The sequence below is a fragment of the Paroedura picta genome, chromosome 9 (genome assembly GCF_049243985.1).
Source record: "Paroedura picta isolate Pp20150507F chromosome 9, Ppicta_v3.0, whole genome shotgun sequence".
NCBI lineage: Eukaryota > Metazoa > Chordata > Lepidosauria > Squamata > Gekkonidae > Paroedura > Paroedura picta.
Genome location: NC_135377.1, coordinates 1170916 through 1190632, shown reverse-complemented (window position 1 = coordinate 1190632; position 19717 = coordinate 1170916). Strand labels below are relative to the sequence as shown.

Sequence of the window (19717 nt, the reverse complement as noted above, 5' to 3'; positions counted from 1 at the left end):
GCAGCATCTTTGGTTTACGTCAGGAAGTGGTGTGTTGTGGTGTTCAGAGTGTCAGACTAGGATCTGGTTGACTTGGGTTCAAGTCCCCACTCTGCTGCCAGTCATACACGCTCAGCCTAGCCCACCTCACAGTGTTGTTGTGAGGTTACAGTGGAGGAGAGGAGAATGCTTTAAGCTATTCCTGCTGGGTAGGAAGATGAGGTATAAATGGAAGTATATGAATAAAATAAAATGCTTCATCAGTGCAGAGACTGAAGGGCTCTGTATTACACTAAAGCCTGCATACTTTAATCAAGTAGAAATGGCAGTTGCTATTCTGATTGTTTTGTGTCCTCCAGCAAATAAAGCACACCTTCTCTTTGCTCTGTGTTGCATCTTGGTATGTGGAGAGAAAGTCTGCATCTGTATCTCAGGCATGCTGGCTTTGTGGAGTGGATGATCTGATCGCCAGGCAGCTCCTTCATAATGTGAGCACCCCTTTCTGCTGACTTCCCTGCAGTTTCTTCCCTGCACGGCAGATGCTCCCCCTGAGCCTCTCTCCCTCTTTCTGGCCAGGGATACAGGAGTTTGCGCTTCCGTTTCTCAAGCTGACTGGCTGCTTTCAGACGGCCTCTTAGATCTCCTGCCGTCCCGTCCCCTCCCCTGATTGTTGTACCTTATGTTCTGCAAGGGAACTGCTGTCCTTATTTACCCTGCACACTTGTGTGCATTTCCATAGCAGCCACGCACAGTGGCATGCAGTGTGCACGCTTGCGGTAGATGGTGAAGCAAGCTCATTCAACCTGTTTTACTGGCTGGGCTGGCCTTTGCAAGCCACTGTTGTGCTGGCGCTCTCAGCCTAGGGAAGGCTGTGTTAATCCGAATAACTAGATTACTTTGCAGCTGAATTCCAAGGTGGCTTTCAGAGGAACTTAATTCCTTCTGCCTTTGAAACATTGCTTCCCTTTCTGAATGTTCTAGCTGTTCCCCTGGACTTGCTGGCAGGTAGTCCCAGGCCAAAACTCCTGCTTTTGTGTTCAGAAGGTTGAGTCTGTAGATGGCGGCCTCTGTTTATGTAGTAGGTTATTCTTAGAAAATTACTGTAGTCTCTGCAACCTCTGGTTTGGTTTTTGAGGGACGAGATGTGGCTGTCAACCTCAAGGCCCTCCTGACCCACAATAAGGTTGTTATCCTCTGATACGCAGAAACAGATGGGACAGCACTCTTGGTTTGGACAGGGGTTTATTGAACAAAACTGTTATACCATTTGTCTGTTAATTGTCTAAGAGGGCTTGCAAAGAGTGGGTTTAAAGAGAGAGAGAGAATAATTAAGCCCCCAGGATGTGACCATTTCCTCAGAGCCCTTCTAGAACTAATTTCCCATGGTCCTTGGATGCCTCCAGGGGTCCCTGTTGAGGAAGGAGCTCCACACCTTAGAAGAGCCTTCCACGAAGGGAGGAATTCCTCAGCAAGATTCCTCTCAGATGATCCAGGAACCTGGGAAGGCTTCTAGGGTGGAGGGCAGCCCTACAGCTCCTGTGGGCCAAGGCAGCCGCTCTTTCCACCGTGCGAAATAGCCAAGGCTGGGAGGCACAGGATGTGGGGAGGCTGGGGTGGTTATTTCAGGAAGACAAATACCTCCTGAATCGTTGGCTGTATACATACACCTCTCTTCCTGGTTGGACTGGTTCTTCAGAGCAGAAATCGAGCCCAGGGCCAGAGGAAGCTGCCTGCCTGGCCCTGCTCCTGTATCAGTGGGGCTTTTGTGGGATTCCCATGTGCGTCTCATTGGATTGGAAACAGGTAAGGGGCAGCTGTGCTTAACAGAAGGCTTCGGCTGTTCTGTGCAGCCCTTCAGCGGTGTGATCTCCCCTGGGCAGGGGCTTTCCTTGTCGTTCCCCCTCTCTGTGCCAGGAGGAAATGACTTGGGGAATGAGGAAGGCTGGGCACTGGGGGTGGCTGTTCCACCATCCAGGTGCCTGGGAGCCAGAGCTTGAAGTGCAACAGGTGCAGCTCTAGTCGGGCAAGAGCGGAAGGCCCGCCTCCTTATGCTTCTCCTCCGCGCATGTTGGAAGTGAAGTTCTGCAGCCCGCTTTGAGGCTTCAGCAGGGTCTCAGGCAGTTCAGAGGCCATCACAAGAGAAGTGGGAAGCGGCCAGACTGCTGCAGCCGGCCTGGACCAAGCTCAGTGGAGAACCCCCTGAATGAGGAAGGGATCAAGCTGGGCCTGAGGCCCCAATCTTCTTGCTTCCTGTTTTAGGGCCATGTGGGACTGGGCGGCAGGCCTGGGCAGACCCCACCCATCTCAGATTGGAAGAGTCAGGTTTTTATCTATTGTGGAGATTTTTATACCTCGTGAGTAATTGCCTTGTAGCAGGCTTTAGATGATTTCCTTAAGATCTGAGCCCTTTAACTTTTAAAATAATGTGGTTTGTCTGATGATGCCTTAGAGATGGCAGCCTCAGTTCCTCCCTCTCTGGATGGATGGATGGAAGCAACCCTGCCTGCTGAGCGAGCCGGCTACCTGGCTGGGCGGGATTTGCTGCACCCTCCTCCTTGCTGCCAAGAATTGCCCAATGCCCTTCCCCTGCGACCCAGCCTTGCCTGAGCACCTCCAGTTTTGGGTTTAGAAATCGGTGTAACATCTGCTGCTTTCCGTTCTTCTGGCACAGAGGCTGGTTTTAGTGACCAGTTCCACGGACTGGTCAGCTGACCCACCCTTTTCACATTCCAGGTCCTTGAGAACTCTCCGGTGTCTGCCCCCTGGACCTGGAGACTTCTGTCATTGCCTGTTGCGTTTCTGCAAGAGAAGAGAAGCAGGGCTATCTCCTTTATTTCTCAGCCATTGGACATGACGTTGGGAGGGCCGGTGTGGCTTAATCCATTAGAACTCAGAGAACAAACAGTTCCTTTGAACAGACATGCTTCCAAAAGGTGTCCAGGCTTGGATTTGTGCAGGGTGAGAATCGTTGGCGCTTCAGGGGTTGGGGCTTAGATAGCTGAGTGGGAGAAGGAGGCAATAAACTTGCGGACGTTTCTGAATGGCGAGAGTTATTGTTTTGGAAGGGTCTCTCTGGGGTGCTGCTGGCACCTTCTCTGATCGCAGACTGTAAGGAGGCAATCGCATAAGTCTGTGGACAATGTCTGGTTGCTTGACCCACGTTTGCCATGTCCGTGGCGGTCTGTTGTGATGAGCACATGACGCATGTGGTAGTGGATCCAAGGCATGCATGGTTGCACAAACAGCAGACTCAGCCTAGGGAGTTGTAGATGGCCCCATCTTGTGTCTCAGAGGTCTTCCTCTTGTGTGCTTCTTGCAGAAGTTGCAGTGCAAAGTTGTTTGGTCTGGACCGGTCTGGTCGGGGTCACGGCCTCTGAGTGGCTCTGCCAGGGGCCCTTCTTGGCAAGGAAGGGAGCAGAGTCCTTCTGGCTGCCAGAACCCTGCCGGCTGTGGTCTGACATTGACGGGAACCTACGATGAAGAGTGGGAGGCCCACCGTCAGAGACCTCTGTGGAATGGAGCCAGCTGGCCCCAGCCAGTATGGTTCTTGTGGGCACCCGCTGGCACCTTTCCTGGTGCTCACCTACCGTTTTTAGAAAATGGGTGGCTGCACAGACAAGGTTGTGTCAGTTGCAGCTGCCCCTGCAGTGTGGGCTTTGTTATCCTGCTTAAACCTTTTCCCTCCTCTCCCCTGCCCCCGAGCTTCCTCCCCATGCACGGTTCCTCCTGCTGCGGCAGCCGTCTTGCAGTTGTGTCCCCCACCCCAACCTGTGTGAGAATTCTGAAGGTGTCCCCCGGTCAGAAAGGCTGGGGCCCCCCTGTGGAAGCCCTGGGGCAGGCACGGAATGGCCCCTTGAGTCTTCGTGGGCGAGGGAGAAACGTTCACGCTGCAGCCGTGAGGGTGCAGACAGATGGGTGGCGGGCTGGAAACAAGGCAAACAAATTAGGTAATTGCATAAGGTGAGGAAAGGTCGTGTTTTCTGCAGCCATGGTTGCTCCTGAACCTAGGACCAGGTTGTCAGCGGAATGCCCCGAAGGGCTTCTGAGCTACCCTGTTCCCCTGCAGAGGCCTCTGGGGCAGAGCAGGAACCCGGAGGGATGTTTGGCTGAATGCTCACCTGAATCCCCTTGCCTTGAACCTCTGGGCCAACCTCTGGGGGGGGGGGGAATCTTTTCTCCCCAGCAGTAGTGCACAATTTAGCTGCTGCTTTTTGAGCAACCAGCACTCCTGGGGGAGGCTTCCATATCAGGCAGTGGGGAGGGGGTCCTTCTCCCCCCTCCCCTTCGCAGGAGCCTGCAGCACACGGTGTTGATGGGAGCTCTGTTTTATGGGCCCTTGTAAAACTGATCTTTGCTCAGGTTATTAGTGCTGATGATGATGTGTAAATCGCAGAGGAGGAAGTGTGGACATGCCGGGAGTGAACTCTCTCTCTCTCTCTCTCTCTCTCTCTCTGGGGGAGTGCCAGAGGAGCATTTGATCCCTCCAGGAGGGAAGCAGGTTCCCGAGGGGCTGCAGGAGCCCTGAGGTGCTTGAGCCGTTGAAGGGGGGGGCTCCTAATGGCATAGGGAGGGTTCCCGTGCAAGCTCCTGTCCTGGGAGATGGGCAGCTGAGAGCCCCAGCCTGCTCCGGTCCCTCCCTCCCCCATGGGCTGCCACCTATTCGCAAGTGTCTCAGGGCCCACGCCTGCCCTGCTCCTCTGTGCTCTTGGCCCTGCTTGGCATAGCAGCCCAAGGCTCTGCAAGGAGATTCTTGGCATTCTTCATTCCATGGAGGTTTCGGGAATTCCTGCTCAGCTGTGTGTGTGTGTGGGGGGGGGGCTGGAATGCAGCTCCATGGTGGGAGAGGCAGTGCTGCGCTTGGGCAAAGCAGACCTCTCACAATCCGGGGCTCTCTTCCTGTCCGGGGCAGCAGGTGAGGGCAGCCCTTCCTGCCTCCTGACTTCTGCTGTTCTCTTTTGGGAGCTGCTTTGTGGAGGATGCTCCTTTGCGCCTGTGATCTGGACAGTGGCTTTTACTGGTTTATTCGACAAGTGGCCCCGGATGTGGCATTAATGGGGGGGGGGGGGCTGGGCTCAGCCTCAATAAAAACAAACCAGTCCCACAATCAATAAGAAACAAGCAGTGCTGATATGCTGCACCCAAGAGCTACACCCGTGTCAAGAGGCCGCCTCTTTGGTGCTCCTCTGCCTGGATTTGGGTGGCCTTCCCACTTCAGGAGATCCCACTGCCCCTAAAGGCTGGATAAAAGTGGCAGCCAGACCGGACCCTCCGAGAGGCCACAAGCCCTTTGTCGGATCTCCTGGACCGGACCGGAACTGTTCTGCCGGAGGCTGCTTTTTGAGGCTGCCTCGAGGAACTGATCTGCCTGCAGTGGGACTTCCGCACGGATCAGGACAGGACAGGCCAGGCCAGCTGACTCTCGCCAGAGCTTGGAAGCTCAGCAGTGTCGGCCCTGGTGGGAGACCTCCAGGGTAGTCCAGGGCCGCCTCACAGAGCCAGAGGACAGCAGACGAGTGCTCCTGGAAATCCTCCCCCCACCCTTCAGGCCCTGCATCCATCCAGACCTTAGAGGCTGGGCGCATGGGGCCCTTGGAGCCCAGGAATGGAGAGTGGGTGGCTGAGCTGGTGCCCCCTCGCCTCATGCCCATTTCTGTCCTTGGGCCGTGGGATCAGGGCATGGCAAACGACGGCACACAGCCCTGGCCGGCCCCAGAGAGAAGGGTCCTGGTTGGGCTCGGGCTTTGAGAGCGGATTGGTGCTGAGGGCGGCAGAAGCCTCTTGGAGAGGAGGGATGTGGGTTGCCACAGGAATGAGGGCAGGACTCCAGGCCCCTTCCCCTGCTGCAGGGCAGGATGGCACTGTGCTCCTGGAGCCCGGTCTTCCCATGACTCACTCGCCTTCCTAGCCAAGCCTCTCTTGGGGGGCGAGAGGGGGGGGAGGCGCTCAGGCCACAGTCAAATGGCACAATGCAAAATGCGTAGGGAAGCTGAAGAGAGACGGTGGGGCAGGCCTGCTCCTCCCTCCCTCCCTCCTTTGGCACAAGCGGTGCGCATTCCTCTTCTTTGGGGATTAGGGTGCTGCAGCAGTGCTGCGTTGCTAAGCTCAATTGGGGCAGCATTCCTCTGGGGCTCTTGGGAAGTGATCCCTCTGGGCCTCGGGGTGGCTGGAGACCCACTGATGCCCTTCCAACAGGGTTTGCTTTGCGCGGAGTAGACCCCAGCCAGTTCTTGGAGGCCTCTTCAGCGAGAAGGCCCAGTCAGTAGGGGATCCAGTGCTTCTGAGGCCCTGGAGAGCCACTGGTCCAAGTGGGCAAGGCTGACCTGGGCAGGCTGGAGGCCTGCTCTGCATAAGGCAGTCCCCTGTGTCTAGCAGGGGCCAGCCTTGGGAATATGCTGGGCAGCTCTGTGTGTGTGTGTGGGGGGGGTGATTTGTTGGGGGAAGTGGAGGAAGCACTTTTGTAGCGGGTGGGGGGCTGTCTGCAAGAGGCAGGCCTGTGGATCTGCCTGGTTGTGTGTGTGTGAGAGAGAGATTGTGTGTGTGTCAGAGGGTCTGGAATGGACAGGAATGGGTGGCACTGCTTCATACTGAATGAGATCTTTGGTCCATCAAGGTAACTCGTGTCTACACAGGCTGTCGGCAGCTGCCCAGGGCCTCAGGCCAAGGTCTTTTGTATCGCCTGCAGCCTGGACCTTTGAGGTGGAGATGCCGGGACTTGAACCTAGGGCCTCCTTTGCACCAAGCAGTTCCTCTTCTGTGGAGCTACATCCCTTCCCTAGGAAGGACTCTGCCCGGATGACATCCGGCTGTGGGGACTGCTGTTGTTCAGCCCAGTGCCACAAAGGTCTCTCTTGAACGCGTCCTCGGCTGGCCCATTCCCCTCCGGGTGCCCCAGATGTGGTGGGCTGGATCCCTTCCGAGTCAGAGCTGAGCCTTCTGTTCCCCGCCTCAGCAGTGCTGAAATGTCTTGCAGCGTCTTGTAGCTGCTGAGGCTGACAGGCTTGTCGGGGGACATCCTGCAAGCGGAATTCTGGGCGGGGGCTTCTTGGCTGTTGCTGCTGGGCTAGCTGCCGTTCCCTTGCCGTGTCTGTCTGCTCACCTGTCTGGATATTGCCGTGGTGGCACTGAGCTTCTCGGCATGCCTGTTTCTGCCCTGCTTGCTGAACGACTGGGGCTTGGGGTTGCACCAAGGGCTGGATCGTCTGTAGCCCTTTGGGGAACCCAAGCCCGCCTTGCGCTTGAGGATTCCCTCATTCAGTTCCCTGTAGCCAATGCTCAATTGAGGCGCTTTTTGACTTAAAGGATGAGTGAAATTGGATGAACCTGACTTGTAGCTGAATGTCTACCTTGTCAGGCATCATGAATTCCTCCCTTTGATACTTCAGGCAATAAATCAGCATCCCAAACTGCCTTTGTATAAGGAATTATAAGTATTTTGGATTGCGTTTAGCTTGAAACTGCGTATACCTTATTCCGTTTGTAGCTGTGCTCCCGGCACAGAGACCCAAGAGCAGGGGTAGTCAAACTGCGGCCCTCCAGATGTCCATGGACTACAATTCCCAGGAGCCCCCTGCCAGCGAATGCTGGCAGGGGGCTCCTGGGAATTGTAGTCCATGGACATCTGGAGGGCCGCAGTTTGACTACCCCTGCCCAAGAGGGTGGAAAGGCCAAGCGGTGGACTTGGGAGGCTTGGGGCAGGCCTGCTTCAGCAGAGTGCTTGGCGTGGGGCCTTGGAGAAGCCCCAGCCTCCCCTTGCTGGCGACCCAATGGGGGGGAGGCTCTTGCCTTTCCCAGGGCCAGGGAGAGCATTCGTGGCCTGAGCACGGCACACTCCCCTGTTAGCCTTTTGCTGCACAAACAAGGGGGAGGCCTGGACAATCCTGCCCACCTGGCGGGAGATAACGGGCTAAGTGTCGAAATGACCTGACCGTCTGCCACTTTGGGATATTGGGTGGGGGGGAGGGAGGGAGCCCTGCTGCAGGCTGGGGGACAAAGTGCTTGGCCTGCGCACGATCCCCCTCCCTGCACGGTCGCTGGAGAAGAGATAAGGGGTGGTCTTTGTTCCCCAAGGGGGCGATGGGGGTGGGAGGGGGTCAAGAAGAGCCCGACCCCCTTGCCAGCCCTTTGACCTGTTGCTGGCAAAGTTTGCTACTCCCTTGGCCCTGTGCTGGCTTCCTGCTGGGTGTTTTGAATGCTCTTGAGAGGGAGAGAGAGAGAGAGGGGGGGGGGGCTTGGATTTGCTAAAGATGCAAGCAGTTTGTGGAAGTTGTTGATTGTAGGTTAATCCGGGCTTACAGCACCATGTGGGGTGGAGCGAGGGGTTGGGCTCTCGCCAGCAGTGCTGGCTGACTCTTCCTTCAGCTCCCCTTCTGAGTAGTTTCCTCTTCTGTTGCAGGACTCCCAGGCGGCTGGAAGCGGAGCCTGGCTCTCTGGAGTGCCTTCTGCCTGGAGGGAGGAGTCTCCGGCCTGGGTGGCTCCCCCCCCCCCGCGCCAGTTCATTCCACTGTGCTCCTGAGTCGCGGGCGGGATGGGAAGAGGAAGCGCCGGCGGCCGGTCTCCTTGCTGAAGGGTCCCAAGCGAAGTGCGCCCTCTCTGCTGCCTTGGAGAGGGTGGATGTGGCCGGGCCAGAGAGGGAGCAGCCAGCGGGGGGCGGCAGCTCCCGGGAAAGCTTTCCGAGACCCATCCGAAGCTCTGAAGGCGGCCGGGGGCTACGGGCTCCTGGAGCGAAGCGGCCCACAGGGTAGCCGTGAGCCGTTCCTGGGGAAGGAGGCGCGGCATGGGAAGCTCTCGCGGGCACCCTGAAGCCACCTCGCCCTGCAAAGAACGGGCTTCGGCAGTCGTGGCTTGGAGCGGGGTGGCCGTTTGCAGAGCCCTGCCCTCCGTTGCTGCCAGCCTCTGAGACTCTGCTTTGCCCGGGAGGAAGCACCAGGCTGAGCATTATCCAGCTAATGAGCTCTAATTGCCGGTGGGGCTGGGGCAGTTTGCCTGGGGAGAGCTCCTGGGAAACCGGTCCCCGCGCCCTGCACCGGGGATCTGGAGCGGCTGTGCGGGAAGCAGCTGGGCGGCAGCCGGGAGAGAACCCGGGCCGGGCTCTGCTCAGCTTCTCTTTGAGCAGCAGCCAGGGACTGGACTCGCCGTGCCGTGCTGTGGAAGACGGGCCTTAGGAACTAGGCCATTAGGACTGCAAAGCTGATCGGGGGAATACCCCCTGCACTCAGACCCCCTGCCAGGAGCCTTGGCCCAGCTTGCTCTCCTCTGCTGGCTCCTCCTCGCATGGATATCTTTTGGGAAAGCAGAGGGGCTCAGGGCTGACGGTGGGGGAACCTGCCCGAAGTTTGCAGCGTGCTTTCTTCATGAGCTCCCTTGCCTGGGTCCCCTCTGAAGGACGCCAGGCGCTTAAGGACCCATTTGTGACCCATGCCAGAGAGGGGCGATGGAGGGTTCCCCTTTTGCCCTGGAAGGGGTGCTGCCGCCTGCAAAAGTAGCCCCAGGGGAGAAGTAGGGAGACCTTGCCTCCGGAAGAGCTGCTGGGGATGCTGGCGGGGAGGCCCGGATCCTTAGGCCCCCTCCCCCCGCTCTCTTTTCAGCTCATCTGGGGACTTTGACTCAAAAGGAGGCCGGCCTCTGACGTTGCCCAGCCATGGCTGACCACCTGGAGCTGCTGGCCGAGATGTCGGCGGTGGGCCGGATGGGCACGCAGGAGCGGCTGAAGCATGCCCAGAAACGCCGCGCCCAGCAGCTGAAGAAGTGGGCGCAGTTTGAAAAGGAGTCTCTGGGCAAGAAAGCCAAAGTGGAGAAGGAGAAGAAGAGGGAGAAGAGGAAGGGGGGCGCCAAGGAGCGGCACGTGGTGTTTCCCGACAACGTCCGCCTGCTGGAGGCCGCCTGCCGCAACGACGTGGAAGAAGGTGAGCAGCCGGGGGGGGGGGGGGAGAGCCGGGGGGGGGCTTCTGATACAGCCGTCCCAGGGAAGCCGAACACCTTGCTTAGCCCCGAGGGGCCTGGACCGGACCTGGGAGCCTCCTGCACCGTTTCTGACGGGGCCCTTCCCTGCGGCTGAGCCTCCTGCCGTGAGTTTGGCAACGGGCTTTGGGGCTCTGTGCTTGGGAAGCCCTGGACACCTTGAGCAGTCAGGACGGGCGTTTCTCATTGTTCCCTGCTCCAGCAGCTGCTTCTTGTGGAGGTGGCTTCTGAGGACTAGAACCTTAAAATGTAGGTTCTAAGGAGGGCCTGCAGGCGGCACAGAAACACCTTGAGGATAGAAGCCTCTCCAGCCATGGCTGGAAATCCAGCACAGCCATCCATGGTCGCCAGTGGACAAAATGGGTGCATGCCAACCTCTGGGCTCTTCCTTTGGTGTGAAGTAAAAAGGGAAAGGTCTCCCCTGTGCAAGCACCGAGTCACGTCTGACCCTTGGGGTGAGGCCCTCCAAACGGTAATGCCTGGGGAAGGCCCTGGCAAACCACCCCGTGTGGAGTCTGGTGTGAAGCAGGTATTCTCAGGCAGGGTCTTGGCCATGAGGCTGGATAGTTGCATAGACTCATTAGATCTTGAGGGTAAATCAACCTGGGCACCTGTGTTAGTTGGTCTGGAGCGGTAGAAAAGAGCCAGAGTCCAGAAGCACCTGAAAGACTGGCACAATTTGTGGTTGGGTTGAAACCTCCATGAACCATCTGAAGAAGTGGGCAGGGACACACAAAAGCTCATACCCTGCCCCGGGTCTTGAGGGGCGAGGCATAATGGCAGAGCACCTGCTGTGCATGGGGAGATGCTCTGTAAGCTGGGTTTAATCCTCGGCATCTCCAGTTAAGAAGAGAAGAAAAATGGCTGGTTTTTTTCTATCCCGCTTTTCACTTCCCAAAGGAGTTACCAAGCAGCTTGCAGTCAGCAACTCTTCCTCTCCCCACACCGGACACCCTGTGAGATCGATGGGACTGAGAGAGCTCTGACAGAACTGCTCTGCAACAAGAGCCCTAAGAGAACTGTGACTAGCCCAAGATCACCCAACTGGCTGCATGTGGAGGCAGAGTGGGGAATCAAAGCTGGCTCTCCAGATTAGAGTCCACTGCTCCTAACCACTGACCCTCCCTGGTTCAGAGAGTAGGTAGGAATGTAAAACTGAAAATTCTGAAGCCATGGGGGGGGATCCCCAGAATTTTCCAGTTATCACACTGGGTAAAACTGAGAAAATCCTCAGACTTTTTAATATTGTACTTTTGGAGTGAGTGAGTTGCTTTGCAACACACGTCGTCCCCCCCCCCCGACAAAGAGAATATTTCACCGTGAGATCCACCCCCTCCCCACCCCCCCAGCACTACACCAAAGTGTTTGAAAGTTCTTCGGAAAGGTTCTTCAGCCGTTATCATGTTTTGAGTGTGAAAAACTTTGTCTTAAGAAGCATTTTCCAAATTGTCCATTAGAAAAGTTGGAGAAAATAAGTTTAAAAAATATTGGGGAGGATTTTTTTTTTTTTTAGTTTTTCTCAGTTTTTGCCTCTAGCCCCCCCCCCCCCCCCCCGGGCCCTCACATCGCTAGCACACGGGGATGCGATAGACCCATGCTTGAGGCCCCGGAGAAATCCTGCTCCTTGTAGGAGACGGTGCTGTTCTTGACCAGATAAGGCTCCGATTCAGGCTCAGGCTGCTCCATCATAAATCCCCCAAGCCCTTGTGCAGGTTTTGGTTTCTCTGCTTACCTACAACCCTCTTCGTTGTGTTTGGGGAGCCAGCTTGGTGTCCTGGTTAGGAGGCCTGATTTTGATTCCCTGCTCCTCCTCCACATGCAGCCAGCTGGGTGACCTTGGGATAGTCACAACACTAATAAATCTCACTGAGCAATAATGTCAAGGGCCTCTTGGCCTGCTGACTGCCTGCTAAGGAGCTGCCCAGCCCCCGCCCACCCCATTTAATCTGGCTGCCACCTTAAGCTGCCTGGCCGGGGGAGGGGGCCCTTTCAAGGCCCATTCTTAGGAACGGGCTTTGCAGCTGGTGAAGAAATGAAACACAAATTGTGTGGTGACTGAAAGGAGAGGTGCTATTTGGTCAGAAACTGCCTTGGACATTCTCAGTTGGGCCAGCCACTTGTTTTGGGATTGAGCTGAATGGCATCAGAAGCCCTGACCTTCTCAGCCACGCATTGTCACGCACATGACAGCATGTCAGTCGCAGGCAGGATCCATTGATGCTGGAGAGGGCCATCAGGCTGCAGTGGACTCCTGGTGACCTGCAGGGACAAAGGGAGGATCACTGGGCCCCCCTGGTGGTCTCCCCTCAAGGACTTGCCCTCCGAGTGCTGGTGTGATTGGGCTGCTAGCCTGGGCAGGATTAGTCCCATCTAAACAAAGGCTTGAAAACATGCTAGGCAGAGAGTCAGGCGCTGCCAGCATCTAAGACATAAATGTATTAATACAGTGCATGTTGCATAAACTCCTCCTCGAAACAGGCAGGGTGTTTTCCCATTGTAAATATTTATTTATTTATCATATACCGCCCTCCCCGGAGGCTCAGCAAAGGAGTCCGTGGCGCAGTGGGGCTCTGTCTTTCCCTTGATTTTTGCTGTGATTTACTTGTAGATGTTTGCCCTCATGGGCTCCCAAGTGTTGAGAGGGGGTTCGGTGGCTTCTTATGAGACTCACTGTTGGGACAGGTTGGGGGTCGGAGGCTAGTCGCTTTCCCAGAGTTCACAGCCATGGCGGCAGCTCCCAGCCAGCCTCCGTGGCTACCGGGTCCCTGCAGCCGTTGCCGGCTGGTGGTCCGTAGGAGGAAGGGGTGGCCGAGTCTGGCTCTCCCTTGCTGACGGCACTGGCTGTGGGGCTTGGCGAACCAGCTGCCTTTCTGAGGAAAGAGTGAGCTTCAAATCCCGGAGCACCTTTAAGACCAACAAAGCGTCATTCTGGGGAGAAGCTTTTGTGGCATGCACACTTGTTCAGGTGTCTGGAGAGGCACGCACAAGCTTCTCCCCTGAAAGGTGTCCCTGGACTCACCCTTTGTGCTGTTGCTTCAAACCCACATGGCGACCCACTTGAAGATTTGGGGGGTTGAAACTTTTGAGAGCGGAAGCTCCCTTCTGAAGAGTTACCTGCCGCTGGACCTCTGCCGGAGACCGGCATGGCTCCCCTCTGAAACTGTCTTTCTGATGAAGAGTTCTGTGTCACTTGCTTGCGTGCAAGGCTGCCTGATCCCGGTGCATGGGTGTGCGGTACCACATTGGTGCTTCTGTCAGCGTGTTGTTATCTTTTAATCGTGATGCTCTGCAGATTCTCGTGTTTTTCAGAAAGCCGGAAGCAATATTGGGTGGCCCTTGGATGCTCTGAAACGTTTAGGGGTGGGCAGGGTGTGCATGTCCTGGAGGTTAGGGTGGGCAGGGCCAGTTTAACAGGGACCTCCTCTTGTCTGAGATGACTCCTGCCCAGCGGTGCTCGCTCGGTTGCTTGCCGGGTTTCCTTCCGGGGCATTATCGGTTGGGAGGGGCAGAATCCAGAAACAGATTTTGAACACTGCTCCCACCCACCCACCCGCCTCCTCCCACCCGCCTCCAGCCCTGCTCTCCCTCTGGGCTGCACACCCTTCCGACAGGCCACATTCTGCTTGTTTTCTACCAGTCTGTGGAGCTTCTCTCTCTCTCTCTGCGGCATTTGAGGGTGTCTGAGCACCAGCTGTTCTCCTGGGGCCCAACGCCATCGCCCTCTGAGACGGTCTTCCGGCAGGAAGCTTGAGGGACACTTCCCACAGATGGGAAACTGAACGTAGGCCATTATGTGGGGTGGGTGAGGTTAAATGTTGAGAGCGGGAAGCAGTTCACCTGTCCCCATGTCACTTCCTTCGCCAAAACCCAGCTCAAACAGGCCCCTTTTGAGCTTCCGCAAGAAGAGGGGAGGCAGGAATTCTATAATGGAGAGGCCACTGTGGATAATCTCTGCCATGGAGTCCAGCCCCCGGTCCCTCTCCTCCAGTCCTGCCCTCCTGGCTCCACAGACCCTCCCCTGGGCCTCCCAGAGGGGGTCCTTCCTGTTCTTGCTTCCAGGCGCTGGAGGAGAGGCTTGTTCTGCTGCTGGATGGTCCCCTCCTTCCCCAAAGCTCTGAATTCTTGCAGCTGGCACAGAGAAGGCAGGTGGAAAAGGCTGTGCTCCCTCTGTCTTTGCAGTTGTGGGAAGTGGGTGGGGGTGGCCCATGTGGGGCAGTCCAGGCAGGTCTTTGTCTTGCTTGGGCCAAAAGAGAAGCAGCATGGGGGCTGGGCCTCACCCTTGGCTTCTGTGTCCAGCATCAACAGAAGTTCCAACTTGCCCTCGGGGGCAGGCCTCCCGCCCAGGCATGGAGGCACGGATGGCAGATGCCAGCCGCTGTGGATCTGACCGGAAAGAACAGGGGCAGGATGTGGCTCAGGAGCTGAGAAATCCCAGGCCTTCTCTCTGGCATCTTGAGGAAATGGGTCTCAGAGAGCCAGGATCGGAAAAGACCTTTTCCTGCCTGAGAGCGGGAGAGCTGCTGCCACTCGGCGAGCTGGGCCGGTGGTCAGATCCTGTGTACGGCACTTGTGTATGTCCGAGCGCTGAAGGTGGGCGACTGTTGGAGCCTGCCCCGTCTGTTCTCTGCCCTCCCCTTGCCTCACCCTCCTCCTCTTCACCCACCTGAACTGGGGCCTCGTGCCCCACTCGCCACAGGGGCAGCCGTGAGGAGGGGCGGAAGTGCCTGGGCCAGCCAGACCTGCAGGACCTGCTCTGCAACACTGAGGTGGTGGTGGGTCCTCCTCCAGTGTAGAGCTCTTCCTCCCGGGCTTCCTGGGCCAAGAAGCCCGAGCCTTTGACTGGATCCTGCTGCTCAGGCTGGCTCCTCCTGGGCCATGGGTGGCTGTTTGGATCTCAGGAAGCAGGTATCACCCCTGGGACCTCCCCAGAGGGTCTTCTGGGCATGCGGCCTGTTTCACTCATGAAACGGGGGGGGGGGGGGGCTTTTGCACGTGCTAAACAATGGAAATTCAGTCCGTTTCAGCAACCATAAGATTCAGTTGCAAAGTGGATTGAAAGTGTATTGTTCAGCATGTGTGCCAGGGCTCCGTGTATGTGTGTGGCCTAGGGGACAGGAGTCAGCTGTGTGAGTCAGAAGCTAAAAAGGCAAATGGGATTTGGGGCTGCATTAAACAAAGGAGAGCATCCAGATCTCACGAGGTGATGTTACCACTTTACTCCGTTCTAGCTAGACCTCACTTGGAGTCCTGTGTTCAGTTTTGGGCACCACAACTGACGAAAGATGCAGAGAAACTGGAGCGTATCCGGAGGAGGCCTACGAGGATGATGAGAGGTTCAGAGACCGAGTCAAGTAGACAAATGTGGAAAGGTTGAGGGAGCCTGGTCTGTTGAGCCTGGAGAGATAATGGCTAGGAGGTGACAGGATCACCAACCTCAAGTACTTGAGGGGCTGTCCTAAAGAAGCCGGAGCAGAGTTGCTTTCTGTTGCCCCAGAGGGTCGGACCAGAACCAGTGGGTGGAAATTGATTCAAAAGCATTTCTGGCTAAACATCCGGAACAAGTTCCTGACAGTGAGAGCAGTTCCTCAGTGGTGGTGGGTTCTCTTTCTTTGCAAGTTTGTAAACGGAGGCTAGATAGTTGTCTGACAGAAATGCTGATTCTGTGAACTTAGGCAGATGGTGAGTGGGTGGGCAGGAAGGGATGTGCCAGGGTTTGTCTCTTGTGGCCCTTCCTGGCATACCCAGGGAATTGCTGATCACCACTGTGGGATGGCAGGTGAATTTCCTCCAGGCCAGGCGGGATTCTGGTGGGGGAGGTCACTGGGGCATGAAATTGGGGTCACTGTGGGTGGGCAGGCAGTGGTGAGTTCCTGCATTGTGTAGGGGGTTGGACTAGGGCTGTTTTTTAGTTGCTGCAGTTAAGGAAAGGGGAAAAACCCAAGTGAATCCTCCACATCTCAGGTTTGCAAAGAAAAACTAGGAAATGCAGTCCTCTCTCTGAGCCCCACTGAGCCCCTTCCAGCCTGGATCAAAGGCATGCTTTGTGTCCCCCCCCCCCCCCCCGGGCGGCTGAGCACGTGCTCTGGCCAGAGGAAGTCTGATCCCAGGCATCATCTCTGTTTCAAGGGATCTCTGGGAGCTGACCTGGATAGCCCATGCTAGCCTGATCTCGTGAGATCTCAGCAGTTCAGAAGGGCTTGCCTTGGCCAGTCTTGGGCTGGGAGACCACTGAGGAGCACCTGAGGCATGAGGCAGAGGCAGGCCGGGGAACGCCACCTCTGAACGTCTCTGCCCCTGAAAACCCTGCTGGGGGTCTCTGCACGGCAGCTGTGACTCGAGGGCGGCCACAGCAGGCAGCAGACAGGGAGAGCTAGGAGGAAAGACAGCTGGGCTAGGTCGCTTGGGATGAGGCCACTTCCTTGGTTCGGCCCTCTCTTATTCTAAGCTTTTCTGTGCTGCCAAATCGGGCACCCAGGGGAGCAAACAGCAAAACACCCAGATCAGTATGGGTGGCCATGTTAGACTGACCGTAGGAGTAGAGGAGAGCCAGAGTCCAGGAGCACCTTCAAGATGAACACTGTTCGCTCCTCCCAGGCCACAAACGGCATTTGAAATAAAGTATACATAACAGAACATTCAATAAAGCTTGTAAGTACGCCAAGGGCCAAGAACAGTTGTTGTGGACACGCCAAACAAAACAAAGTCTTTGCATGCAAAGGAACTCCAAAGCTTCTGCCACCTCTCCCGGGCGGGCAGCCGTTGCCTCCCTGCGCTTCTGCTTCCAGGGCAGCTGGCTGAAGGCCTGGCCGGCCACCACGGCATGCAACCGCGGCATTGGCACAGGCTGCGTTCCTTGCCGGCACAGTCAGCGAAATGTGATCAATCTGTGCTTGGGCCTGTGGTCAAGTTTTCACAAGAGGCTAGACGGGTAGAGCTCCCCTCCTACCTCTTAGGAGCCTCCTTCAGGATACTGTTTCATGTATTGTTGACTAGTTTAATGTAAACCGCCCTGAGCCTTCGGGGAGGGCGGTATATAAATCTAAATAAATAAATAAATACCCGGAATTAGGCTTCAGCTGACAAAGGCTTCCCGTCCCTCTGGACTCCGGTTCCTGCAACGGTCCACTTTTGATTTCCCTGTTGACCTCACTGTGAACATTTCAGTTGGCCACATTTTGTAGTTCTTACTTGTTCAGACTTTGGTGTCGTCAATCACTGTTAATGGGATGACTTTATCACAAGGTCTTGACTTTCTGGTTTGTATTTGCACACGGATCAGTCTCTGCCACAAATGTTGTTAGTCTTCAGCAGAATGAAAGCCAGATCTTGGGGAAAGAAAGGGCATGCGGGCTGGCAGCAGGAGTGGCCGAGTGTCCAGAAGGAGATCAAAAGAATTTCCGACTAAACCTCCGGAAGAAGTCCCTGACCCTGAGAGGGGTTCCTCAGTGGAACAGGCTTCCTCGGGAGGTGATGGGCTCCTCTTCCTTGGAAGTTTTTAACTGGAGGCTAGATAAGTCATCTGACAGAAATGCTGATTTTATGAACTTAAAAGTACAACCTAGCATTTGGCTTGAGATTTGTACACTTGGACATTTGCTTCCAATGTTGGGAGCATTTCCACGTGTGGTGAAAGTGGACTCCTGCGTATTTCAAGGGGTGCCCTCGCTCGATGTAACGGTCGTTTCTTTTATACTCGGTGAGCTTTCTGGACTTGGAAAATACGACTGTTTTAGATTTGGTGAAGTTGATCTTGAGTTGGTTTTGATTGAAGTAGCTCCAAAAAAACTTGAAGAAGAGCTTTTAGGCCAACCTTTGTACAGGAATGGAGGGCCGCATTGTCTGCGTACAAAAGGGGGGGTGCTGGAGAGCTCCCTATGTACAGCGTTTCATGCACACATGGACAAGTGCAGCGTGCACATGCTGTGCTTGCGTTTGGCGTCCAGAAGGTCCAAGATTCAATCTCTGGCATCACCAGTGAAAAGCACCAGGCAGCGAGTGACATGAAAGACCCCCACGTGAGACGCTGGGCAGCTGCTTGGCATGTAGAATGTCCCAGTTCAATCCTCAGCAGCATCTCTGCTGAAAAGGACCAGGCAGGAGGGGATGGGAAAGACCTCAGCCGGAGACCCAGGAGAGCCGCTGCCCGCCTGAGTAGTGGGCAGGGGTCTGATGCCATGTAAGACAGCTTTGTTTATTAGTGGGTCTCCCCACCTACTGCCTGTGTTTATGCTGCAAACATCTGGGGCACAGGACATTCTGCTTACGTTGCTCTGTACGCCTGGGGACAGGGGAGAGATCCTTATAGCCAAGTGCCTGTGCAGTCCAGGGGCAGCGCACTGGAGAAGGGAGGCCCCAGTTCAAATCCCCACTCAGCCCTACGGGCCTTGGTGCCTTCTCTCCCGCTTGCTTTCTTGCTGTTGTGTAAGGATCAAAGGGTGGGAGGGAATCAGAGTGGAAGTTTTGTTTTCAGTAAAGCTTCAGCTGCAGAAATGGCTGATCCGACTCTGGATGCACGGCTGTTTCATCAGACTGGAGGGAGGTGAGTAGCGGGGTACCTCAGGGCTCGGTGCTTGGCCCGGTACTTTTTAACGTATTTATTAATGATCTAGATGAGGGGGTGGAGGGACTACTCATCAAGTTTGCAGATGACACCAAATTGGGAGGACTGGCAAATACTCCGGAAGACAGAGACAGAGTTCAATGAGATCTGAACACAATGGAAAAATGGGCAAATGAGAACAAGATTGCCAAGTTTAATAAAGATAAGTGTAAAGTTCTGCATCTGGGTCAGAAAAATGAAAAGCATGCCTACTGGATGGGGGATACGCTTCTAGGTAACACTGTGTGTGAACGAGACCTTGGGGTACTTGTGGATTGTAAACTAAACATGAGCAGGCAGTGTGATGCAGCGGTAAAAAAGGCAAATGCCATTTTGGGCTGTATCAACAGGGGCATCACATCAAAATCACAAGATGTCATAGTCCCATTGTATACGGCACTGGTCAGACCACACCTGGAGTACTGTGTGCAGTTCTGGAGGCCTCACATCAAGAAGGACGTTGATAAAATTGAAAGGGTACAGAGGAGAGCGACGAAGATGATCTGGGGCCAAGGGACCAAGCCCTATGAAGATAGGTTGAGGGACTTGGGAATGTTCAGCCTGGAGAAAAGGAGGTTGAGGGGGGACATGATAGCCCTCTTTAAGTATTTGAAAGGTTGTCACTTGGAGGAGGGCAGGATGCTGTTTCTGTTGGCTGCAGAGGAGAAGACACACAGTAATGGGTTTAAACTTCATGTACAATATAGACTAGATATCAGGAAAAAGCTTTTCACAGTCAGAGTAGTTCAGCAGTGGAATAGGCTGCCTAAGGAGGGGGTGAGCTCCCCCTCACTGGCAGTCTTCAAGCAAAGGCTGGATGCACACTTTTCTTGGATGCTTTAGGATGCTTAGGGCTGATCCTGCGTTGAGCAGGGGGTGGGACTAGATGGCCTGTGTGGCCCCTTCCAACTCTAGGATTCTGTGATTCTATGACTTGCAGAGGCCAGCGTGAGCAGCCAGAGCGTTGGTCATCTGCCGCAGAGCTTGTGCCCAGACTCCCGGTCCCGGAGCTTCCCCCTCTCTCCCTTTCCCGGGAGGGCAGCCCTGTGCAGCAGGCTGGGGAGTGTGCGGAGCCTGCAGGAGGAGGGCTGGTCCCTGAGTGCTGAGTCAGCTGAGCTAAAAACAGAAGCGATGTCCAACCGCTCGACTGGCCCGAGGGATCGGTGGCTCCTCGCACCAGGC

At 55.7% G+C, this 19717-nt stretch overlaps 1 protein-coding gene across 3 annotated transcripts in view; it reads left to right on the top strand.

Moving 5' to 3' along the window:
- The window catches only part of PPP1R16A (protein phosphatase 1 regulatory subunit 16A), a 38367-nt gene that overhangs the window by 1766 nt on the left and 16884 nt on the right, over positions 1 to 19717 (top strand). For 2 of the 3 annotated variants that reach the window (XM_077353512.1, XM_077353510.1), the window contains exon 2: positions 8372 to 9881. In XM_077353512.1, the coding sequence (XP_077209627.1) occupies positions 9617 to 9881 (265 nt within the window). In that variant the 5' untranslated portion in view covers positions 8372 to 9616. Of the gene's footprint in view, positions 1 to 1678; positions 1783 to 8371; positions 9882 to 19717 lie in introns of those variants that run through there. The other variant, XM_077353511.1, reaches the window with a different exon arrangement.